This window comes from Diadema setosum, chromosome 16 (assembly GCF_964275005.1).
Source record: "Diadema setosum chromosome 16, eeDiaSeto1, whole genome shotgun sequence".
Classification (NCBI taxonomy): Eukaryota; Metazoa; Echinodermata; class Echinoidea; order Diadematoida; family Diadematidae; genus Diadema; species Diadema setosum.
Window position 1 is genome coordinate 29,678,786 of NC_092700.1, and position 26,531 is coordinate 29,705,316.

At 40.2% G+C, this 26,531-nt stretch overlaps 2 protein-coding genes across 4 annotated transcripts in view; both read right to left on the bottom strand.

Moving 5' to 3' along the window:
- The window catches only part of LOC140240098 (serrate RNA effector molecule homolog), a 32,779-nt gene extending 28,179 nt beyond the window's left edge, over positions 1 to 4,600 (bottom strand). For 2 of the 3 annotated variants that reach the window (XM_072319906.1, XM_072319907.1), the window contains exon 1: positions 737 to 779. In XM_072319906.1, the coding sequence (XP_072176007.1) occupies positions 737 to 765 (29 nt within the window). In that variant the 5' untranslated portion in view covers positions 766 to 779. Of the gene's footprint in view, positions 1 to 736; positions 785 to 1,255; positions 1,383 to 4,562 lie in introns of those variants that run through there. The other variant, XM_072319909.1, reaches the window with a different exon arrangement.
- A 5,625-nt stretch (positions 4,601 to 10,225) lies between these two features.
- LOC140239906 (E3 SUMO-protein ligase NSE2-like) lies at positions 10,226 to 26,531 on the bottom strand. The gene is made up of 6 exons (XM_072319722.1): positions 26,295 to 26,531; positions 18,188 to 18,318; positions 16,612 to 16,733; positions 14,874 to 15,021; positions 13,948 to 14,149; positions 10,226 to 11,179 (listed from the first exon to the last, which is right to left on the bottom strand). The coding sequence occupies exons 2-6, from the start codon at positions 18,300 to 18,302 to the stop codon at positions 11,044 to 11,046; spliced, it is 723 nt and encodes a 240-aa protein (XP_072175823.1). The 5' UTR covers positions 18,303 to 18,318; positions 26,295 to 26,531; the 3' UTR covers positions 10,226 to 11,043.

Here is a 26,531-nt window from a genome sequence, read left to right on the forward strand (position 1 = left end):
ACAGAAAGTAAGTAGGAATTACTGATGCACCATTATCAAAATATTGCATCATATGTGCAATTGCATGTACAAGCAAATGCTTGGGTACATTATTTGTATGGCATCATGTCTAGATTCTGGACATTTTTTTTATGGTATCTTTACTCAAGCTACTAAATCTGTGCCAGTCGAACTGAGTGACGGTGCAATCCTGAGATCCGGAGAAAAACAGTCCAGAGCGATCGCTCTCAATTTAATAATGACTTTCTCTCATAAATTTGAGGGAGCATAAGCATTCATTACAAGTGCATGAAGTTTTAACCTCTGTTGTCAGTTGAGAGCAATAGGTCTCGATTCTTTTGCACCATCTGGTTCTTGGGATCATGCCATCACTTGACTTGACACGTAAAGCTTTAGCAGCTCCAAGAAAGAGAGCATAAAAAGAGTCCCAGATCTAGACTAGTTTAACAGATTTGACATGCAATATTTCACTGGGAGAACAATGGCTGTACTCTAATATGCAGAATACTCAGGAATTATTGACTACTTTCAGGTGGCATTCACAGTGTACTGTAATTGGGTAGACATTTGACTATTCACACATTTGTACTTTTCCACCTCAGATTCATGTTTTTTGATATCTGAGTGTTTGTTTAAAAAGCAGTCTTGTCCAAACGGACGGTAAAAGGAGAATTCTGAATCAATTAAGAAACAATATTCTTTAGTGGTTGTTGTTGCTCTTTCTTTGTTTACTCACTTCCTGTTCCTCATTTGAGTAGGAGACATCCTACCCACTTGTGCGCGCCTACGGGAGAGAAGAGAAAGATTAGGGCATGGCTCCATATGTGTATTACAATGTCGCGGTATTATACACTGTAGCCTTGGGAAATGCTGACTCTTTGCATTCTTACATATTCATTTGCAATATCATCAAACAATATCATGGCCAAACTAGATTGTTTCTTTGTAAATAACATAGTAGGTGGGAATCCTGTTTTTCAAGATGTATTCATATCTATGCACAGTTTGCATAGTACGAAAGACATACATACTAACATCATTGGTTGTTTTACATACATGCTTCTGCAAGACTGAACTGAATTTCAAATAATTCTATTTTCAGTGTCTAAATTGCAGTATAATACATAGAGGAAGAGTCAATACAGAATAAGCTTCAAAACACTGGGTCAGTACAGTACACGTATGTTGTCTTTGGTACAGAGTGATCTGTTGAAAATGGCAGAAAACAAGAGTATAAATGGGAAGCAATAATTACCGATCTTGCCACTCATCCCTCCTTCTTTCTTCCCTCTCCCTCCGGTCATTATAATCCCTCCTCTCTCCGCGGAATTTATCGCGCCTCCGGGGGCGACGCTCATACTCTTCATCACTTTCCATTTTCTCTATGGGGAGAGAGAAAAAAAGAAAATGGGGGAAAGAAAAGAGAAAAAAGTTAGAATGAAAGCATAGTAATTGGTATTACAATACTCAATTACCAACATCACCAAAAAAAAAGGGAAAAAAAAAGGAGTGTTAGCCCAGTTGCAAGAAGAAAAAAAAGAGAGGGGTGAGAAAAAAAAAATACAAGTACACTGTATGAGCATGTCCCGGGTAACTGGATTTGATGCTGTTGGTACATTTATGTATATTACAGTGCACTCCCGTCAAATGACAAAACACGGTTATAACAAAATTCTGGTTAAAATAAAGGAAATATTCAGGCGCAACATTATCCACTATATGTATTTTTATTGTTTGTTGGTTCGGTTATAACGAAATTTCGATATATTGTAAGAAACTGCCGGTCCCGTTATAATGGGAGTCTACTGTATAAAGAAGTAGCGAGTACCGGTACTATCAGCAAGTCTCAGTCGCACTGGTGTATTAGTTTTCATTTTATTTGCAATTGCAACAAGACAAATAGAGATCTAGGCACACTGTAAAACACAATATTTTCGCGGCATGAAATTTTCATGACCTGGAGCCAACAGCCGGCCTTTTTCACGGAATGAAATTTTTGTGAGTTGCCTCTAACATTCAAAAACAGTGTAGACAAGAACTTTTATGTGCATTTTAATTTCGCTAATCTTGGCTCTCACGAAATTCACAAAATTAAAATGCAGGCGGACACTGCTCCTTTTACACTATTCACAATCGCGGGCTGCACACTAACCCATTTTTTCTACTGGTCCGACAAGTCCCTTCTGGACCGTCCAGAAGATAGATCTGAGTTTTTCCATTTTCACTGGTCTGAACTTAAAATTTACACACTGTCCGAAACAAAAAGGGGGATCGATGGGGGAACAAGATGTATCGTGGGTCACTGCATTGGTTGATTAAAACTCTCTTTTTTTTTGTTGTTCCGTCAAAAGAAACAGACATTATTTTTTTCTTCTTTTCATCATGGAGAGTGGACACATGTATGTAGTCTACTTGTAGAACAAAAAATCACAGTGCGAACTTGCGGCAAATTAGATCTATATGTCAGATGTGAGATCAGACGGATGAGAAGTGAAAGGATCGAGGCCTGGCCTCATGCGAATAGCTTTATGCTATGAATGTATGATGAGCAAGGGCCCCCCTTGGCCCTCATATGAGCGGATTTCCTGGACTAATAATACAACACCAGCAAAAATAGACCACTCAGTTTATTTAGCCTACACTTGCGTGCACTGCACAGTAAGTTTACACTACAGTGTAGTATAACTTATAAATTTAAATGACTAGTACACTAGTAGTAGAGCCTATAACTTTGCAACAGTTCAATGCTCAATGCAACGAGCCGGGCTGATCAGAGTTTGCCATCAGCATGCACCACGACTTACATTTGTACATGTATCTGCCCTAACAGTATGACAACAGACAGATAGCACGCATAAAAATAATTTTGAAGTACTAAGTTGGGTTTTTTTAAAGAAATCAATCATATTATGTAGGGTAACATCCCCAGTATTCGGTCAATTAAGCTTTTTTGCAATATTTTTCAAACTAAAATAATACATGTATCATATCTACAGCAATGTGTGAAATATATCAAATTTCTTTAATCTCAACTTTCATTTCGTTAAATATCTCACAGAATCGCACAAAATCGCGAAATATTTCACCTTGAAAATTCCCCAGTATACGGTCATCGGCTCCAGTATTCGGTCACGCGATGTGCGCGTTCAAAGTCAATGCGTGTTCAAGGCAGCTGAAAAACGCGCGGCTACCTTGTTGGCGCAAAATTGCATCGGGGAAGTTGCGGCGACCGTTGGTGACTGAATACTGGGGCCTCGGCACTTGCATTCAACCCTTGTACATTGGGACACTGTATCGGCACGTACGGACATTTTGTTTTTCTTTTGCGTTTTTGCAGGCCACGCTTATTTAGGAACTCTTTGTTTCACCTTGTTTTTGGATATCTCAGCCATTTCCAAACCGATTTTCATCAAATAAACTTTTATAAATTTACCCCTTTGCATGCTCTTTGAGTTACTTGACATCTCAGCTCAGAATAGTTTCTGAATATCTCGCAAAACTTTAAAAGCTAAATCCTCACCTCAACCAGAACTGTACACACCCTTGGCCTTACTCTTTAGGCCTAACAAGTTAGTAAATCTTAATAAATTTACTAACGTTAGGCCTATAGGCCCGAATTCACAAAGGTGGTACAAATGAAACCATGCAATGCATGGTTTAAACCATGGACAAAAACCATGGAGAGCCTAGTGTCGCAAGGAATATTTCGTTACGAAATTGGTCATTTCGTCGACAAAATTACCGTTTCGTTAACGTACAATCGATAATTATCATGTTGTGGACGAAATGTTTATTGAGTTACAAAATGTTGTCATTTCGTTACAAAATAATCATTTCATCGACGAAATGACTGCATTCGTAATGAAATATTCCATGCGACACTTGGCACTCCATGGTTTTTGTCCATGGTTTAAACCATGGTTTCATTTGTACCACCTTCGTGAATTCGGGCCATAGAGTCTAGGGCCTATTCACTAGTATTCAAAGCCCAACTGTGTTAATCTAGCTAACTGGTTAGATCTGTATCTAGACACTTCTAACGTTAGATGTCTACAATCCAAAATGTCTTCTGTAGTGTTGACTTTAGTCTAGTCTATTTTTTTGTCTAGCATTCTTGGTCTGGAATCGAGATTCTACAACTTGGCATTATTTTCTGGTTACCTTCCTTTGACTCTACTTAGTTCAGAGAGACCAATTTACCCGCCCTGACTAAATTTAAAATACCCCAACCAAACCCATAAAACACAAAACCGCGACAAAGCGCCGCCATTCTAAATTTCTAATTCTTCCCTCCGTACGCATTCTACGCGTGTGCACCATTTGCATTTGCACAACCCACCCGCACAACACTCCCGCAGTACTACACTGTACTCTGCATGTTAGTTGTACGTGCATCGTCGAACTTCCTCTTTACGAATAAATGGCGTACAGCGCCAAAATACGACACATAAATACCTACAGTTATGTATAGTAATATACATATAAACGATATTTGCTTGCAAAATGCATGATTCTAACATGAAAAGCATTCAAAAGAGCGTATTGATGTGATAAAAACTCACTTTTCACAACGGGGCTCGTATCGTGTGGAGAGACGCCAAATTAATCAAATTTATGTCGTAATTCGCGCCCTCTACGTCACGCATCAGTCATGTCTGTTGAAACACTATCCATTATGATTGATAAAGCTATAAAGAAAAAAAAAAAGACATTCTTCTAGCATGTACTAGTATCAAAAAGTTCGAGCAAAATTACTTTCTGTATCAATCACAGATACATTTAATGCAATTTAGATTCAAACTCACTCCTGTGTAATAGATGTGGAGGACTGCACGAGTTACTGTGAGCCTACCCCCTCCGATCCCCCCTCCCAAAAATGATAGGCCTAATAAAAAAAGAATAACCAAATTGATATCATGGTACACAGTTTAAAACTCCATCCAAATGAGACAAAATCCTTAAGCATGCTTATGCGTGAATATAATTATTGTATAGTGAATTTGACACTTATAGTTTTGTTTCGTTTTGATTTGTTGCTTTTCAGTTTGATTGATCTATGACAGGGATTCTGCAAAGGGGAGGTGCCTATACAAAATTAAAAGGGGGAGCTTATTGTGCCCGCATTTTTTCTCTTTATTTCTTTTTAACAAAAAAAAAAATAAAGAGGGGCGCACGCCTGGTGAGGCCCCTCTGGATCCGCCACTGTTTGATACTATTTGATCCCTGGAGCTGGAGGATGAAAAAAAAATGAGCAGACTTAACACCATTAATTGACGAGATAAAAAGGGGATATCTCATACAATACAAAAGCATGAATCTAAACAAACAGCTGGTGTCATGACTGCTATATATCTCATCAGGATGAAGATAGTATGCCTATAGATGAGGGATTTGATCGCAAAGCAGATTAAATGGACAGTATAGTTTTGGACGAGATGAGGCCGATTCAGGTTTTAACATTTTACAAGACAATTAGAAACTTTTCATATTATTATTGAAGAGCATAATAATTACAGCTAAGAGGAATTCAAAGTTTATTTGATGAAAATCGGTCTTGAAAATGGCTGAGACATCCAGAAAGCAAAGAGATCCTAATACAAGGTGGGTCCCACCTTTTATTAGGACCATTTTGTTTTATTCTGGTTATTTTTTCTTTTATATCGCAGCCATTTCTAAATCGATTTTCATCAAATAAACTTTAAATTTCTTTTAGAATTGTATGCTCTTTCATATTTCATATAACTGGTTTCTAATTATCTCGCAGAAAATTAAAACCTGAATCCCCATCTCTACCAAAATTATATCATCCTTTAAGCGCCACTTTTTAAACATTTGAAAGTACCGATATACTATTAGTCTACAATCAGATGGCAAGACAAAACCTTTTCAGATATATACCTCACTTGTAACATAAAAATATTCTTGAAGATGTTATGTTAAAAAAAAAAAAAAAAATCCCAAATTGTGCTATTTTCTTTGCTTTTTAACAGCTTTGATTGCAATAGACATTTCAAATTATATCTTTAAAAATGGAATTAGAGTAATTCATTTAGATCACAGGCCCTGGGCAGTGCTGCCAAACATTGAACAAAAGATGAGAAAGACAAATTGAGAGGGAGAGGGACATCGAATGGGGATCATGGTCACGGTCACGATGGTTGTCATGACAACCAAAAGGCCTTTAGGTGAAGCTTGTTATAAAAGAATGATTGGAGGGGGAAGAACATTATATATATTATCTGCTTGGTATAAGTGTTGCTTTGTTTTGTTTTGTTTTTTGGTTGTTGTTGTTGTTGTTGTTGTTTTTTTGGGGTGTTAATGGCGTGTATAGGGCTGCATGCAGCATAGTCTTTTCAGACCAGTCATTTCTCATTAAAAATACTCAGTCTCGCAAAGCCTTGTCAAGGGGTGCAGCTACCAAAGTAGCAAACAGCACCCAACATGTACACTGCTCCTTCACTTGCATCACAAAACCAACAAAACGATATGGATTTTTAGTCAAGGCAGATTATGAAGGAGCTGACTTTAAGCTTTAAAATGATATATAAATTGACTTTCCTAACTCATACAAATAATGGAAGGAAAGCACAACTTCTGAAAAAAAATCTTATAGCGAGAAATGGGACTTTGAAGTTCAGGGTTTATTGAAGCACTTAACTCATCAAATGGTGCTCCGTGTAATGAATAGCACAAAAGACAGGAAATGGAACTCACTAGCAACCACAATGAAGGGATTATCAGATTAAGCCAAAATATGCTACACTCATTAGGCACTGGCACATTCTATTCATGACTACTGCCAACTTTAAATGCAGTAGCATCATCCTTTCAAAAGTTATTCAAGTTGAAAGTGAAGTGTGTGAAAAGGGTTTCTCAGACCTACCTAATAAAATTATTCTACCAAAAAGTGTTCTAGAGAAACCACAAAAATCACATTTTCCATTCATTTTATGACCTCAAACTTTAGCATTATGCAGAAGAAATCTTCCTCTTCAAATTTGCAGCTTGCACACACACACACACACATGCTCTCACACAAACACACTGACACTAACACTAACACAGATAATAACACACTGCCATCATCACAACCACTGTCCAATTTTTGCAGTCAAGTGACATTTCCTGGTCCCCGTTTCATAAAAGATGTTAGGATAGCAAATCTTGCTAGAATAGCAACTTCAAGTTCACGCATCAACAGCCAACCAGGAAGCTTGATTCTTGTTGTTACTATAACACTTACCATTCCAGCAAGAGTTGCTATCCTATCAACATTTTATGAAATGGGGCCCTGCTGGGCACCACTTCTCAAGACATGTGACAGTACAAAGTTTGATGCATTGGTCATAAAGCAGAGAGGTATATCAGTTGTCTGCAGCATTGATATTTTACTATAGCTTCCCAGTATGTTTCACAGTGTGCCTTGTACCTCCTACACAAGATTAAGACAGCATTACAGCAAAGAGACTGAAAATTTTGTTGCACCGCAAAAAAGAGGCAAGGATTTGTAATCGCGATACTGTGTTGCAAGGTTTTATAACCTGCAGACATAGAAAGAGAAGATTGTTTGTGACTTCATAGGACAATCAATCCGAAGCTAACTCTAAATCTCAACACCTGTTTGAATAGATGTACTAGAAAACATTTCATGAAAATGTTATACATGTTGATCAATTTAATAGGAAGAGAGAAAGAATGATAAGGAAGCCCTTCTAATGCTCTCTACTTATGTACAATTCAACTTCAGTTTTATTTAAAAAGACAACATAAGAGTGTGACGATTAACCATATTTGTTTTTAAAGGGTGTGTACAGTTCTGGTTGAGATGAGGATTTAGCTTTTGATGTTTTGCGAGATATTCAGAAACCACTCTATGAGATGTCAAACAGCATACAATTCTAAAGGGGTATCAAAAGTTTATTTGATGAAAATCGGTTTTGAAATGGCCGAGATATCCAAAAACAAGGTGAAAAAAAGAGATCCTAATAAAAGGTGTGGCCTGTTGCCTTTTATTATTATCACTTTCTTGGATATCTCAGCCATTTGAAAACGAATTTTCATCAAATAAATGTTGAATCCTTCTCAAAATTTCATGTTCTTTCATATTTCATAAGAGGTTTCTCATTATCTCACTTAAGACTGTTCAAAACATGAATCCCCACCTCAACCAGTACTGTACAGCCCCTTTAAACATCAAATTTGACAACAAAATGAATAATTTTTACAGCAAGGGACACAGAGAAGGAGAAGACACCAAGATGACACTTTACACAAATATATTTCATGTTAGCCCCCTCCTCCCCCTCCCCCTCCTGTTCACTGCTGAACTTTCAGACAACGACGGTGAGAGTAAATCACAGAGAGATGAATTGAGTACCGGTAAGGAGAAAGAGAAGTTAGAGATTGAAGAGCAGGGAGATGAGCTCAGAGCGGCAGAGCATGATTGTGAGATGGAAAGGAAGAGACTTGAGTTCGAAATGATGCGATTTGAAGAGATAAATTTGCAGGCCAGAGATTCCATGCAGAATAAAAGTCAGTAGTTGATTGGATATGATTTGGCAAGTAGAGTCAAATTAATGCCAAAACTAGAAAAGAATGACTAGGACTTGTTTTTCTTCATGTTTGAGAGGGTGGCAATTTAAGTTAAGAGCGGCCAAAGGATGAGTGGGCATTGTTAGTACAATAGGTGCTAACAGGAAAGGCCCAGGCCACTTTCTCTTCTTTGAGTTTCAAACAGGCATTTGACTATGAAGCAATGAGAGATGCAGTTCTACAGTCGTACGAACAGGTGCCGAAAACATATAGGCAGCAGTTTCGCAATATCAGATGGCATGAAGATGAAACTCATGTGGAGTTTGCGAGAAGGAAAGAGGTTGCTTTTGATCGATGGATAAGGTCTCTGAAGGCAGATCCTACTAATGAGTTGTTGAAAGAGGTTAAGAATGCAAGCATTGCATGGCTATTGATATGTGGAAGCATGTCAACGATTCCAATGAGTCCATAGTACAGATTGCTGCGATGTCAGCAGATAGTTTATGAGCTTACGCATAAGGGGAAGAGACTACCTCTTGTTGGGCAAAAATTTTCCAAGGAAAAGAAGTCTGGGGAGGCTGGTGGAAAGCCTAAACCCAGTGCTCATTCAACAAGTGGTAGTGATAACCAGAGTAGTGGTGTGAGGAATGAGAGAAAGCTCACTAATTTAGCTACTATTGTAAGACTGAGAGACACATAAAAACTCAGTGCCCTAAGTCAAAACTGAAAAATCTTCCTGTCCCACTTGGGCTGAAAATGTTTCACTTAATTTACATAAATACATATTCATGACAATAATTTTATACCAATTAAGTTATCATAAAATGTATAGTTTACTCCATACGTTTATCTAGTCTAATATTTTGTGAATCAGGACTGCCTGACAATTTTGCAAGTGGTTAAATTCGTGATAAATGTAGGCGTGCACATCGCATTCAGGTAAGGATCAGCGTTAACATTTTTGTATGTTGTTAAATTTAAGAACGTTGTCAAATTTGCAAATGTTGATAAATTCATGGAATTCACACAACTAAAAACCCTGCAAAATAAACGGCATATGGATACAAATGAACAGTATTCTGGATGATCTCAAACTATGGGATCAAGACATGAAAAGATAACTGTGTCTGTTCTAAATTGTATTGTATCAAGGAATTCCTCTAAAAAAAAAACAATGCTACTATGGCCTGTAATAGTTCACTGCTGGCATTAGGTCAAGTTCTGAAACCACAGAACTTACAAAAGCATGTATGTTACAGAAGTGTGTACCCTCATTTACATTACAGTAAGATAGAACAAGTCTTTAGTGATGTGTGCAAAGAGTTACATGCCTCTGCATAAATAATGAATAAAAGTTATAGCAAACCTTCTCCTCCTTGAACAAGCTCTTGAGTGATAAAAAACAAACTGTTTTAGATTTCCCCTTTCAAACCTGCTTCAGCAAGCATGTAAAATCTTGTGATCAATAAGGCCCTGAAGCCAGTGGCTAACTATTGGCAGTCTACATACAGCCACAAAATACTATATAGCTAAGGCAGACATTAGCATAGTTGATTGCCTGCATGTGGCTATGGAAACAATTTACGATGACATTTTCAGTCATTATAGCAGACTTGACTGTTACAAGGTATGTTGCCACGGTACTGGGGAACTTCGCTATAACAAGGACCTAAACTATGACAATCAACATGTTTTAGCAGGTTTCTCACTAAATCATGGTACAAAGACAAAGACATATGTAAACAGCTGAAACCTGCAATATCGCCTTGTTGTAAATAGGTTTTGTGACTTTTGACCTTTTTATGAGGTTCCAGTGTAATAGACTAGCAGCTTCATGTTGACTTTCAATATGTCAATCATATACAACTGTATGCCATTTGCATTTGATGATTAAGCTTTTACAGCTTTTTTCTCCTAACTAACTCTAGCCTACATAACTTATACTGGTCTTTCCTTTGAACTGAAAATGCTTATCTTCACACAACATTTATGCTGAAAAAAAACCCAACAACAACTACAAAATTCTCTCAGTTCTTAATCTGAGGCTATAGAATGGCAAATGGAAACAGATGCCCTTTTTATGCAAGCTTGCTTTTCCATCCTGTCCTGTCAATCACATCTTCAACCATTGATGATTCATGAAAGGTCACCAGGTCAGTGAGGTTCAAAGGTCATGCTTTGGCATCACTTTTTCACTGTAGTTCTCTGACCCTCTGAAGCCATCCTCTGGCCTCGGAATGATTACTCAAAGGTCATCACGTCAGTGAGGTCACGTTAAAATTCACAGAACCTCTCTAGTCATCCTCAGGCTTTGGAAAGATTCCTCCAAGGTCACAAGGTCAGTGAGGTCACAATAGAGTACTCTGAACCCCTCTAGCCATCCTCAGGCTCGGGGAAAGATTCCTCAAAGGTTACCACATCAGTGAGGTCACATTGTAAGTTCTCTGAGTCTTTCTAGCCATCCTTAGGGGCCTTGGGAAGACTCTTTGAGGGTCATCAGGTCAATTGAGGTCACTGGGTCATTGTGTCCGCCATCTTCCTCTTCTTGGCCCTCCTCTGCCTCTCGATCTGGCGGCCGAAGTCAGAGTCGGACTGGAGGTCATTCGGATTAATTGGTTTGGTGTTTGTACAGCCTGGGAGAGGACACCTATATGAGACAAGAAGAGAGGGTCAAAGACAATGCCTGATGAACCAGGGTTTGTTTTCACTAGTATACATGAAGCAAATGGTAGGTACAGTGAACAAGATTTTGATTGAGGAGAAAGATAAGATGCTCTGTTTAAAGAAGCTTTCGAGACAATTTTTATAATTTCACATCATGTAGCACATAAATCAACAGCTCCATGTATAGATTTGTGGAATTTATTGTGGTTCTTGAGTAGAAAAATTATACTTTGAAAAACCTTAAATAAATCACACCGCACAAGGATGATGACATAGGAAGCTCACACATTTTAGAAATGTAGCAGTGTAATTCCATATATACAATATAGCTTGCTTGCAAGTTTACCTGTGTATAATCTATGCATACCTTCTTCTTTTGTGCTGCTTCCTTGAGCTCCAACTCATGCATTCTTATGGTGACTCTGCCATGTCATCATCCTTGTTCATTCCAATTTGTTATAAATTTTGAAAACATTGTTATTCTTCATCCCAATTGTCATAAATTCCGAAACTCTGTCCTCAGTACAACTAATTTATCGTTGTTCAAATGTAAAAATCTGAAAATCATTCGGTGGTCTCCTTTAAATGAGGCATAGCTTCAATAAGACAACACTGAATTTTATATTGATACTCAAGACTGTTTCTAAACTAATGCTTTGGTTGACTAGATTAACTCAAAATGACAATCTCTGTTAAAAAAAAAAAAAATATGTAAAGATTGCAATCAATACTTTTCAAGGGTGTTAGCTACGCAGCTTTTGTCATCTCCATGAGATGCATTGAAAAAAACGCCCCTGTTCAAATTCATGAAATTTTCCATCGAGATGTTGTTATTGCAACTGATTGACAAATTGCCCTACATCGACATAAATAAGCACTGAATTGATCAGTGTTTCGTAGTCACCATGATATTATTTACGCTTATGCCCCTGTTGAATCTAACTAGAAATATCACTAAAGGTGATTAATACCCCTGCTCCAGCAACCCAGATTCATATGAAAAAGAATTTAACCAGGGTTTGATCGTGTGTGTGTGTGTGTGTGTGTGTGTAGTACCTTGTGCGTTCCTTGTGACTTTGACTGCTTCACAATTGTGGAAGTTGTTCACTCCGCAAGATTTTCAAGAAAATATACTGTTACCATGGAAATGCCTTGTCAGGTGCAAACACAAAGTGTGTCTTGCATAACTACATCTGTAGGTCATTAAACATACCAAATTTGAAATAAATTGCTTAAATACTGTGGAAGTAGTTCAATCCATAGAGTTTTGGGAAAATTGTGGTTACCATGGCAACGCTTTCTCTGACAAACATATAAAACATGTCTTGCATAACTACACCTATAGATAATTATTCATATCAAATTTGAAACAAGGAAAAGTAGAAATTACGCGGTGCGTAATATATGTCCCCGCCGGAAGTAGCATTTTGTAGCCAATGTACAATACAGGTCAAAAATCAAGGTCAAAGGTCAAAGAAGTCAAAGGTCAAAATTCTGTGAAGAAGTTTTGAAGCCCTCACCTAGTGCCATCACATAAAGCAAATGGAATCAAAATCGGGTTAGAAATGGCGAAGGAGTAGCATTTTTGTAGCAAAATGTACAATACAGGTCAAAAATCAAGGTCAAAGGTCAAAGAAGTCAAAGGTTAAAATTCTGTGTAGAAGTTTTGAAGCCCTCACCTAGTGCCATCACATAAAGCAAACTGAATCGAAATCGGGTTAGAAATGGCGAAGGAGTAGCATTTTGTAGCAAAATGTACAATACAGGTCAAAAAATCAAGGTCAAAGGTCAAAATTCTGTGTAGAAGTTTTGAAGCCCTCACCTAGTGCCATGACATAAAGCAAACGGAATCAAAATCGGGCTAGAAATGGCAAAGGAGTAGCATTTTGTAGCAAAATGTACAATACAGGTCAAAGGTCAAGGTCAAAGGTCACAACTGAAATTCTGTGTAGAAGTTTCAAAGCTCCCATGTAGTGCTATCATATTAAAGCAAACATAATCAAAATTGGCTCATAAATGACAAAGAAGTAGCAAATTGAACATTTTGATCACACACGGACGCACGGACACACGGACACACGGACGGACACACACACGGACACACACACGAACGGAGCCCGTTTCATAGTCCCCTGCTCAAACTCGTTCGGCGGGGACAATAAATTGCTTTTTATACTGTGGAAGTAGTTCACTACACAAGGTTTTGGGAAAATTTTGGTTACTTTGGCAACGCTTTCTCCAACAAACACACAAAAAAAAGTCTTACACATCTACACATCAATGTCATCATGTACCCCAAGTTTCATCAAAATTGCTTCAAAACTGTAGGAGGAGTTCGCGACACAAGATTTGCAACGGACCGCCCGACTGCCCGCCCGACCGCCCGCCCGACCGACCACACACTGATTCCTATATACCCCCTTATACACTTCGTGTTAGGTGGGGGGTATAGAAATAAACTTCTGTGGAATATGTGAGGGATTCTTGACATACTGTAAAAGTGGATATTTTCCTGTGAGTAAATTTTCATGCTCAGCCAGGTAAGATGAGTTTCGCGTGTTTTTATTTCAGCAGAATCAGGACATAAACTACTGGAATATATAGCAAGCAAAAATATTGTTATGCATGGTTTTATTTTCGCGCTAGTTTCTGGTTGTGCGAAATGGACAGAAATTTAAATGCCACAAAAGATTTCCACTTTTAGAGTACAATATATATTACACAGGGCTTCCACCTTATACACAAGCTCACCTGATCTTCTGCCTGTTCGTCAAGAGTTGGTCAATGGTCTGCCTGTCGTAGTGGTGGCCGCAAATCAAGTTGCGCAGCGGCTGGGTCATCTCCTGCTGAGTGAAGGGGCACTTTGTGCCCAGCTCTGCCTGTGTCATCACAAGGTCCTCCTCCCCAAGAGACTGGTCTGCTGCCGATGACCCCACTCCGTCTTTCTGTAGACCTGTGCGACCAAACAGGTGGGCATGAATAACGAAAAAATCAGTGATTCTCTCATAGCCATGGTCACACTGGAAAAACTTCAAGAACACTTGGCGAAATTTGCTCGACCGTTCATAATAGCAGCAGACCTCCCAACCTTTCTGAATGAAAAATAGGGATGATATGGCTCAAAAGTAGGAAAGAGATAGCAGTTTCCATCGGAGTGTGTAGCAAAATTATAGAGAAAAATAGGAAACTCCTACTAAAACAAGAGCTGAGAATGGTGAAAATTCAGATTCTTTCCTCCAAATTCAGAATGGCTGGGAGGTCTGACAGCAGCCATACTTTCAAGTTTTTAAGTTTTCAAAGTTTTGGTCACTGGTGCGCATGCCCAACGAAGAAGAAAAGTGCATGCATCAGAGACACAGCAAACAGGAAGTGGACTAGTCACATGACAAACTTCACAAAGTTTTAGCTGATCAGCAACCAGCAAAGATGCTGGAATGTTTTCTTTACCATTTGGCATGGATGTAGGGAAACAAGTTGTTGAAACTAGTTGAATACGTCATCCTCCAAATCCCTATTGTGTCACTATGGTCTTCCTGTGGGACTGAGGCACACTGCCACACCCGAGTGGCCTTGCTAATCTACAGCTAGGGAAAGTTTAGATGGATACTGTACACTGATGAAAATGCTTGGAAAGTTAAGCTAAATTCCAGGGCGCATGAAGAAATCTGTTCCCATACCTTCCAACAGTTCCTCCCGCCTGCTCTGGAACTCCTTCAACTTAGGGTGCTCCTGGAGTTCTGCACTCGAGTTGCCCCTCTGGAGGTCCTGAAAGGCAGTGTCCAGCATGGCCTGTACCTCCACATTGCTGTCCTCTGATCTTTGAACCTGTCCCGAGATGGACACAAAAGTGACCAACTCACAAACTTATTTTCACCACACAACAACACCGTCCAGGCAAAATTAGAAGCTGATATCTTGGTGGGATTGATAGTGATGTTAGCTAGGAACCAAAACAGTGCTTTCACTGGAGGAAATACAAAGTCTGACACAGTCTACAATAGCATCTCAACCCAGGAGTAATCAGAAAAAATATCACTCAAACATGATCACTCCACTTCTTTGATGTGATTTGAAAGCACGCTACTTTAACTACTGTATTTCACGCCATCATTTGTGTTCTTTTATAATCATGAAATTCTTGAGCCAACTGTTCTTCAACAAAGCCAAAAACAAGCAATATCTACACTGTCATTTCAAAGATGGAAATTCATTTATATCATTTCCTAGAAAAGACAATACTCATTTCTCAGTCAGCTACCCTGTTGTGGTTTTTTCGCCTGTAAATTTAAATGAATCATAATACCGCCTTGCAGGTACCGATTTACAACACGACTATGCTCGCAAAATGCAATATGATGTACAGTTAAACTCGCATAAGTCGATCTTCTCGGGACTGAGCAAAACACATCGACGTAGGCGATTTTCGACTTGTGCGTAAGTCGAAAAAAATCGACTTACAGCAGGGAGGTGTCTCACCTCCCTGCTTACAGTTACACCACACGTACAATTATGTATGATGTACATGTATGTTGTCTACTCAGAAGCCGAGAGTTGGAGCGGTGTGCCGCAGCACGGGTCGCCCGACAGGGCCCCGGCTAACTTTGTATGGACAGTGCATTAGTATTGGCACAGGTCCGATTACTTTACACCCTTGTTAAACCTTGGGGAAGTGAATATGAACGACATTTGAGCATTGATTGATTCCAGTTTACCATACCGTGGCTTGAAATGCGTGTAGAGGTGCAATTCTGATTTACCCGTGCCCGTAACTTTCCCCCTACTTTCCGCTTTGAAAACTCAGCAGCTTCATCCATACCACTCCACTGCACAGCGCTGCAAATGCCAAGCTACACTGCAAAGCTCAATACTATACTGTACATGTAAATGAATGCATGTGTAATGTACGAATGCCTTACTGCGAGTGGAGCAATACACAGCCCAGTCGCTGTACGTACGTACGTAGCGCGACAGCTGACAGGGCTGTACCAGCGGACCTCCAAACACGAAAAGACGATTGCATGCGGTGTGATCGCTTTGAATTTTGATACTATTAGATCTTTTTTTTTTGTCACCTCAAACTCATCTGACAAACAAAATAATAATGAGTAATAAATAATGAATAATAAATGACAGTGATTTATTACACGATAAAATCTTATTCGACTTAGGCACAGTGAATTCAATGGTTTTTCCGTGAAAGTGTTCTTGGAATTTCATCGACTTAGGCGAGTATTCGACTTACAAAATTCGACTTGTGAGTGAATTAATACACGTAAGTCAATGTGGAAAAATCGGGACTTTTTAAAATCATCGACTTACGCGATTATTCGACATATGCGACGTCGACTTAGGCGAGTTTAACTGTATATGTAATAAATTGTGTAACCGACCCTTTCCTTTAATGCATTTCTCTACCTGGCTTTTAACACTTCTCACAGCTTCCGTGAACTGCTTCAAGGTGCGCTCCATTGATGCGTACTCCAACATCACTTTCTCAAGAGCAGCCATGTTCCCCATGCAAGCATCCCCTCCAGGTTCTGGGGGGAAAAAAAAAGAATAAAACATGAAGGGCTTTAGAAAAAAAACCTACAAATGGTAACTATAAGGACACATTCCACTATATCCCGAAAAGTGCAGGACGCTGCCCCCTTCCCCCCCCCCCCCCAAAAAAAAAGAAAAATATTACTCCCATTGAATGAACATTTGGGCAAGCATGAAGGTACTGTAAATGTACTCATACAATTCTTTTAGGTGATATATTATACTACAGTAGATTATCACCTATGGTATTTGTCAAAGAGTCTTCCTTTCTTTGTTTTTTATTCTTCTTTCTTTTTGCCATATTTTGTGGACAGTATATCTCAGAGTGCCTTGACCAATTCACCTCAATTTCCTTTTCTTTTCTTTCTTTAAATCTGGTAACATTGCCATATCTTAACTCTACAAAACTTTTAAAGTCGATCACTTAATATGCCTGACGTCACCTAGGCACCATTTTTTAATGTCAAAATAGTGCCAGAGATCAATCATATCTTTGTAACTGGATACACAATGTAATTTCTCATTTTTGGTAAACATAAACTGCAAGTCTTGTCTGATGGTATTGCATACCGGTAATAGATATCAGTCAGGCTTTCATGATAACATGTGTGCATACACAGCACACTCATCGAATAATGCTCAAAATGACTTCCTGTCCGTCAATAAGAATGTTTCACACAATTTTTAGCATATTATTTCAAAAATTTAATCATATCATATTCTATGTAATCACAGGGTTCGAAATTGGCGATGGTCCGCTGGCCATTGGCCACCCAAAATCACATCGGACTAGCTAAAAATCATAAAATTCTGAAGTTACTAGTCCGTCTGGCTAGCCAAAACATTGCTTCAGTGTCAAAATTGATTCTAAGTAGTCCGCCTGGCTAGTTAAAAAAAAAGTTAAGTGCAACCCCTGAATCATATCATTAGATCTATTTTGACTTGGGAACCGAAAGTTTCAAAGATGACAATTATGAGAGGCCAGTATCAGACCCCGGGTATCACCCATCTCGTATTGGTGATGAGATCACATCTAGCTTGATTTCTGATAGGCAAGCACCCATTCATGGCACTTGCCCAACAGCAAAATTTTCACTGCCTTACTGAAAGCACGTGGGCATGTGGGTACACAGCCCCTTGCACTGTGACTGTATGTGACACATACTGTGCCATATATTTCGCAAGTCGAGACTTCCTGACAATTTTGTGAGTGGTTAAATTCGTGATCGTGGAGTCTTTTCCTGAATGGAGAAATGTATACGCGTACATCACATTCATATCGACATGAATAGAGTCAATATTTTCACGTGTTTTAATTTTGCGAATACCAGCTGACTCACGAAATTCGAAAAAATAAAAACCTCGCAAAATATTCGGCGTATACAGTACACAGTATAAATATATGGCCAGCGAGCCATTTCTTCACCATGTTTTGATCCCGATTTCATACCTTGCATCTGACCCATGTTGGTAGCTACCTCCATGATGTCATTCATCCCATTGTTGATGTGGTCTTGCACCTTTCTCAGGTTACGCACAGCTCCGTCCACAGCTGGCATCGCCATGGTGACGATTTCAATACTGTTTGAGGAAAGAAAGAGAGAAATATGGAGAGAGACAGACAGACAGACACAGGAGGGAAAATGTGAGTAAGTGTGGGTCATTGTAATATGCTTGTAGTGTTTTTTTAGAAATTGTTTTTGAAGTAGATACTATGTAGGCCCTACTCTCTCCTTGTATGTTTTCAGTGAAAGAATGCTGTAAAAGTGGCAATATTCACTCATTTCACGCCACCAGAAACCAGCGCGAAAATAAGGACACTTTTTTTTTTTGCATGTCATATGTTTCACTAATATTAAAAGAACAAAAAATTACTCGCGCAAAAATAACCACTTTGACAGTACAAAGGATGTGAGATATTTGTTAACAAATATACACAAAACGTAGAATGTTTGTGCTAGCCTTTTTGTTTTTGCTTGAATCCGTATGCATTAAAAATAAGCAATTGAGTATATGAATATAAGAACGACCCAAGTCCATGGAAGATCATTTCGAGTAAACAAAAAAAAACTTCATATTTTTTTGATTTGTCCAATAATATTCTATTTAACTATGATGGGAAGGCAACATTGTATATACAAATTAGAACATATATTATTATGACAATTAACATTTACATTAATTATGGAGAGGCCATTTTGTGTGGTGGACTTGGGGCGTTCTTTGATTCATTGTATCATATGGACTTGGGTCGTTCTTTGATTCATATACATGATATTCTGCTATAGAGATGGGAGAAGGATGAGAGAGGGCACTATTATAAGAATGTAAGAATGACCCAAGTCCTTCATTCTTACATTAATATAAGATTTAACTCATTCATTTCAGGCACTTCCGGGGGTAATTAGGATTTATCATGTACACACAAGATGAGTCCATGCATAAGCTACAATTTCCCATGTCAAACTGAATTTGGCCAAAAATTGGACTTGGGTCGTTCTTATCCTCATATACTCAATTGCTTGCAGGCAGTAAGCTAATAAATTGCTCAGAGATGAAGCACAATTTGCTTTAAAGGGGGTGTATACATTGTAGTTTTGGTTGAGATGGGAGATTCAGATTTTAACTTTGAACAATCTCTACAATACATACTATTACAGCCCATTGTTCATTGTGTGTGGCCATGTGTGGGCATTCCAGAAAATTATTTTCATAATTTCACATCATGTAGTACATAAATCGACAGCTCCATATATAAATTTGTGGAATTTGTTGTGGTCCTTGAGCAGAGAAACAATACTCTGAAAAATTTTACACACTAATACACTCATAGTAACTTACACTGAACAGTGTTAATGACATAGAGCCTCACATATTTCAGAAATGTAACCGTGTATAATACAATACAACTTGCTTTAACAAGTTCACCTCTGTAAAATGTATGCATGCCATCTTCTTTTGTTCTGTTTCCTTGAGCGCCAACTCATGCATTCTTTAATGGTGATGCTGCCATGTCATCATCCTTGTTCATTGCAATTGTTGAAAATTTTGAAAACATTCTTATTCCTCAACCCAGTCACTCTAAATTCTAAAACTCTGTACTCGGCATAACTAATTTAAAGTTGTTCAAATGTAAAAGTCTGAAAATCATCCGGAGGTTTCCTTTCAGTTATGTTAATAGTTATGAGTTGGCAAAATTTAAGTGGCCGACATAAACTGCAAGTATGAAATACACAAGCTAATATCTAACAACAGATGCCACTAATGACATAAATTCGTTATGAGGTTAAATGCATGAAATTCAGGGAATTAAGTGCATGTGACACAGCTCAGTAGGCCCTATAGTCAGTAGTGCTTGAAACGGCCTGAAATTATGCTACATTGCCATGAAATTATGACGGGTCATCTTGACTTCAATAATATGTCAATCAATTAATTGTGGGGCTTCATCAGCTGACAAGCTGTAACGATTGGACATAGTTAGCCCGACCAGACGCTGTTAGTACGCTGTGTGAATACAGCTACTTACAGCGACTGGGCTGTGTATTGTTAGGACCTAAGTTACATGTAGTATGCCAGACATGGGCGTAAATCCCGGGGGGGATGGGGGGGATATATCCCCCCCTGAAATGGAGGAGGGGGGGATGGCCTGTACAATCATCCCCCCCTGAATTTTGAAGAAAAAAAAAATGGAGGAAGCAGAAATGTGATTGTATCAATTTTGGCATATTGCATGACGTTTGTACGCCGGCCTTCAGACAGGTAACAGAGCTGAACAGTATTCTATCTTGTAGGAAATCGAATGCATAATTTTCTCAAGCGCTCGCTCGCTTCGCTCGCTCGCGGACATGGACATACACTGTAAGGTATGGCTCAGACGTTGACAACGTCAAATAGTGTAGGCCTACATATAAACATGCTAAGACGAGAGTAACTTGGGACCATCTGCAAAATATGTACGAAAACAAACAAACAATAACAAAACTATATTGCCATAATTGAACCCCCTCCATTTCCTGAATCATTCATGAGGAACGACGGTGACTGATAATTCAGTCAAGATACATCTATGGGTATACCCAGGGAAGATCAGGGGCGTCGAAAATATCTCGGGGGGGGGGGGGGGGGCAAAGGGCATTTGCCCCGCCCCTACGAAAGTGTTTAGGCAGGCAAATCATTTATCCCCCAAGCAATTTCCGAGATGAGGACAAATTTCGAACTTTCTTAATGGAATTATTGTCCAAATACCGCCAGAACTATGCACCAAATCGTTGAATTGCAATCATAAACATGCAAAAGCTCCGCTATACTGGATCCCTTTCGATAAGTACACTGTTGAGATTTACGTATATTTCCCTAATTTGTCAAAGAGTGTGCAGCATATCTTTCACTTAACAAAAGGTCCCTCATATGCAGAGGCGTCGATGGGGGGGGGGGGATGGTTCCCCCATAAAAGTGGGACAAACCAAATCGCAAAATATAGCTAAAAACGGCAGTTTTTGGGGTGTAATATGTCAAAATTTTAAAGCTCACTCGCTCCGCTCTCTCGCATTTAAGCGCTAAGCCATTCCCCTTATGTTGCTACCAGTGATTGACAGCAGTTGTGCCCGGTGCGCCCCCCCCCCCCCCCCTAATCTCCAAAGCAAAAAATATAGCTACAAATGGCAGCTTGGGGGACTGTAAGATGTCAAAATTTTTCAAGCTCGCTCGCTTCGCACACTCGCATTTAATCATTATGCCATTCTCATGATGTTGCTGCCATAAATTGCCAGCAGTTTTCGCCCGGTGCTCCCCCAAAGCTAAAAATAAAGCTACAAACGGCAGTTTTGGGACTTTAATAAGTCGAAATTTTGAAGCTCGCTCGCTCCGCTCGCTCGGATTTAATCACTATGCCATTCTCCTGATATTGCTGCCAGTAATTGCCAGCAGTTTTCTCCCGGTGTGCCTCCCCTTAATTTCCAAAGCGAAAAAACACAGCTACAAACGACATTTTCTGGGATTGCAAAATGTCAAAATTTTAAGGCTCGCTCGCTTCGCACACTCGCATTTAATCATTATGCCATTCTCATGATGTTGCTGCCAGTAATTGCCAGCAGTTTTCGCCCGGTGCTCCCCCCCCCCCCCTTAATCTCCACAGCGAAAAACATAGCTACAAACGGCAGTTTTGGGACTGTAAGATGTCAAAATTTTGAAGCTCGCTTCACTCACTCGCATTTAATCATTATGCCATTCTCCTGATGTTGCTGCCAGTTATTGCCAGCAGTTTTCGCCCGGTGCTCCCCCCTTAATTTCCAAAGCGAAAAATATAGCTACAAACGGCAGTTTTGGGACTGTAATAAGTCAAAATTTTGAAGCTCGCTCGCTTCGCTCGCTCGCATTCAATCATTATGCCATTCTCCTGATGTTGCTGCCAGTAATTGCCAGCAGTTTTCGCCCGGTGCTCCCCCTTAATTTCCAAAGCGACAAAATACAGCCACAGACGACAGTTTGGGGGACTGTAAAATGTCAAAATTTTCAAGCTCACTCGCTTCGCTCGCTCGCATTTAATCGTTATGCCATTCTCCTGATGTTGCTGCCAGTACGAACTGCCAGCAGTTGCGCCCTGTGCGCCCCCTTAATTTCCAAAGCGAAAAAATACAGCCCAAAACGGCAGTTTTTTTTACTGTAAAATGCCAAGATTTTCAAGCTCGCTCGCTTCGCTCGCGTATTGTTATGCCATTCTCTTGATGTTGCTGTCAGTAATTGCCAGCAGTTTCACCCGGTGCCCCCCCCTTAATTTCCAAAGCTAAAAATAAAGCTACAAACGGCAGTTTTGGGACTGTAATAAGTCAAAAATTTTGAAGCTCGCTCGCTCCGCTCACTCGCTCAATCATTATGCCATTCTCCTGATGTTGCTGCCAGTAATTGCCAGCAGTTTTCGCCCGGTGCTCCCCCCTTAATCTCCACAGCGAAAAACATAGCTACAAACGGCAGTTTTGGGACTGTAAGATGTCAAAATTTTGAAGCTCGCTTCACTCACTCGCATTTAATCATTATGCCATTCTCCTGATGTTGCTGCAAGTTATTGCCAGCAGTTTTCGCCCGGTGCTCCCCCCCCCCCCCCCTTAATTTCCAAAGCGAAAAATATAGCTACAAACGGCAGTTTTGGGACTGTAATAAGTCAAAATTTTGAAGCTCGCTCGCTTCGCTCGCTCGCATTTAATCATTATGCCATTCTCCTAATGTTGCTGCCAGTAATTGCCAGCAGTTTTCGCCCGTTGCTCCCCCTTAATTTCCAAAGCGACAAAATACAGCCACAAACGACAGTTTGGGGGACTGTAAAATGTCAAAATTTTCAAGCTCACTCGCTTCGCTCGCTCGCATTTAATCGTTATGCCATTCTCCTGATGTTGCTGCCAGTACGAACTGCCAGCAGTTGCGCCCTGTGCGCCCCCTTAATTTCCAAAGCGAAAAAATACAGCCCAAAACGGCAGTTTTTTTTACTGTAAAATGCCAAGATTTTCAAGCTCGCTCGCTTCGCTCGCGTATTGTTATGCCATTCTCTTGATGTTGCTGTCAGTAATTGCCAGCAGTTTCACCCGGTGCCCCCCCCCCCCCTTAATTTCCAAAGCTAAAAATAAAGCTACAAACGGCAGTTTTGGGACTGTAATAAGTCAAAAATTTTGAAGCTCGCTCGCTCCGCTCACTCGCTCAATCATTATGCCATTCTCCTGATGTTGCTGCCAGTAATTGCCAGCAGTTTTCGCCCGGTGCTCCCCCTTAATCTCCACAGCGAAAAACATAGCTACAAACGGCAGTTTTGTGACTGTAAGATGTCAAAATTTTGAAGCTCGCTTCACTCACTCGCATTTAATCATTATGCCATTCTCCTGATGTTGCTGCAAGTTATTGCCAGCAGTTTTCGCCCGGTGCTCCCCCCCCCCCCCTTAATTTCCAAAGCGAAAAATATAGCTACAAACGGCAGTTTTGGGACTGTAATAAGTCAAAATTTTGAAGCTCGCTCGCTTCGCTCGCTCGCATTTAATCATTATGCCATTCTCCTGATGTTGCTGCCAGTAATTGCCAGCAGTTTTCGCCCGTTGCTCCCCCTTAATTTCCAAAGCGACAAAATACAGCCACAAACGACAGTTTGGGGGACTGTAAAATGTCAAAATTTTCAAGCTCACTCGCTTCGCTCGCTCGCATTTAATCGTTATGCCATTCTCCTGATGTTGCTGCCAGTACGAACTGCCAGCAGTTGCGCCCTGTGCGCCCCCTTAATTTCCAAAGCGAAAAAATACAGCCCAAAACGGCAGTTTTTTACTGTAAAATGCCAAAATTTTCAAGCTCGCTCGCTTCGCTCGCTCGCATTTTATTGTTATGCCATTCTCTTGATGTTGCTGTTAGTAATTGCCAGCTGTTTCACCCGGTGCCCCCAAAGCTAAAAATAAAGCTACAAACGGCAGTTTGGGGACTGTAATAAGTCAAAAAATTTTGAAGCTCGCTCGCTCCGCTCACTCGCTCAATCATTATGCCATTCTCCTGATGTTGCTGCCAGTAATTGCCAGCAGTTTTCGCCCGGTGTGCCTCCCCTTAATTTCCAAAGCGAAAAAATGCAGCTACAAACGACATTGTCTGGGATTGCAAAATGTCAAAATTTTAAGGCTCGCTTGCTCCGCTTGCTCGCATTTAATCGTTATGGCATTCTCCTGATGTTGCTGCCAGTGATTGACAGCAGTTGTGCCCGGTGCGTCCCCTTTTATTTCCAAAGCGAAAAATATAACTACAAATGGCAGTTTTGGGGACTGTAAGATGTCAAAATTTTCAAGCTCGCTCGCTTCGCACACTCGCATTTAATCATTATGCCATTCTCATGATGTTGCTGCCAGTAATTGCCACCAGTTTTCGCCCAGTGCTCCCCCTTAATTTCCAAAGCTAAAAATAAAGCTACAAACGGCAGTTTTGGGACTGTAAAATGTCAAAATTTTCAAGCTCACTCGCTTCGCTCGCTCGCATTTAATCGTTATGCCATTCTCCTGATGTTGCTGCCAGTACGAACTGCCAGCAGTTGCGCCCTGTGCGCCCCCCTTAATTTCCAAAGCGAAAAACATACAGCCCAAAACGGCAGTTTTTTTTTACTGTAAAATGTCAAAATTTTCAAGCTCGCTCGCTTCGCTCGCTCGCATTTAATTGTTATGCCATTCTCTTGATGTTGCTGTCAGTAGTATTTGCCAGCAGTTTCACCCGGTGCCCCCCCCCCCCTTAATTTCCAAAGCGGACAAAATACAGTCACAAACTGCAGTTTTGGGACTGTAAAATGTCACAATTTTCAAGCTCGCTTGTAACAGTTTGTCAGAAATATATCACTCTCCTCCCACTTTATATTTCATGCAAAAGAGTGAGACATCCGATCCCTGTAAAGTGTGTATGTAAAGTGTGTGTGTGTGTGTGTGGGGGGGGGGGGGTTACCAAGCTTCTCTCACCCCCCGTCCCCCTCAAGGCTGCGCCGGTTCGGTTATGGGCTTGTAATCGTGGTGATGGTGACTATCGCCGATCATCCCCCCCACTCCTCAGTATGGATTTACGCCGTTGATGCCAGAATTATGCTAATTTAGGAGATTTGGTTTTTGGATGAATGAATGCATGTGCAAGGTGAATGCATGTGTTGGTTTATGCTTGCGTGCGCGAAAATTGTTTACCAAATTCCTATTTTTATTTTCCATATCAAAAACTACGTGGATTGACGACACAAAGGATTTACACAAGAATAAGATTCCCTTTTCAGATGTTTATTTAAAAATAAAATGTCATTAGCTATTGCACGAATGAAAACGTGACAGGGTAATGTGACATGTATTGGTAAATAACATTAGCAGAGCAGAGGTGTACTATTAACATGCTAAGCAATGAGATTGGCGCTGTTTGTAATTGTATAGCGGAAGGCCGCCGCTGTTACATGACAATATAGAGGTCTAACCAACTCACGTAGGTAGGCCTATGTATAATTTAATAAAAATGGAATTAAAAATTCCGAATGAGTGAACTGGTCTAAACCAGAATGAGAGGTCAGCAATTAACTAGGTCGGCAAGCTGACATGGAATTTCCCACTCTCACTATCTGAGGCTGGGCCTGAGGGAAATGGTGTTTCTACATGATTACCAGGGAATGGGAAATTTCAGTGAAAACTAACATTAAATAACAATATAAAATAAAAAAGGATCACACTACTCACAGGATTGGATACAAAAAAGCGATGCCGCTTCATTTAAAACAGCCAAATTATGTCTAGCATAATGCTAGATACTGAAACGTCTAAAATTATGCCAGAAAGCATAATTATGCCAACTCTAGCTCTGGCAACCGTGGTTATCAGGCCCGGGAATTACCCCGGGCCATGCCGGCCAGCCCGGGGCGAGTGTTTGGGGTCGCCGTCGCGGTGGCCGGTCCAGGTGGTGTGGCGCCGCGGTTAGCCCAAGACCATGTCGACCAATCAACCCACGAAGATTACGTTACCTCGCATTTATAGGAGAGCCCATCAAGAAACCAAAGCTGTTGAGTTCATTAAAAGAATACCCACCTTGTCTAGTTCTTTCACCAGGAAATTCTGTAAACTTCAGTAGGGCGCACCGCACAATTACGACTGGAGCCTGTTTCCTATTTACGTTGCTTAGCAGTCTTCACCATGCAGCCATACATATTTGTATGTATTTCTGTCTTCGGCGGTATTCCCCGTGATGATGGGTGTCGTCACCGTACGGTATCGTACGTACGTACGTGGGCATACATGCTGCATCGCATGCGCTGATTTTCCCGC

Bases quoted from the DNA above. Each gene is read 5' to 3' on its own strand.
- LOC140239906 (XM_072319722.1), bottom strand. From the start codon at position 18,302: ATGGCGATGCCAGCTGTGGACGGAGCTGTGCGTAACCTGAGAAAGGTG. The intron at 14,150-14,873 runs GTATGGGAACAG...TTGGTCGCACAG, and splicing joins GCGGGAGGAACTGTTGGAAG to GTCTACAGAAAGACGGAGTG. The intron at 11,180-13,947 runs GTGAGCTTGTGT...TGTCTCATATAG, and splicing joins ACGAACAGGCAGAAGATCAG to GTGTCCTCTCCCAGGCTGTA.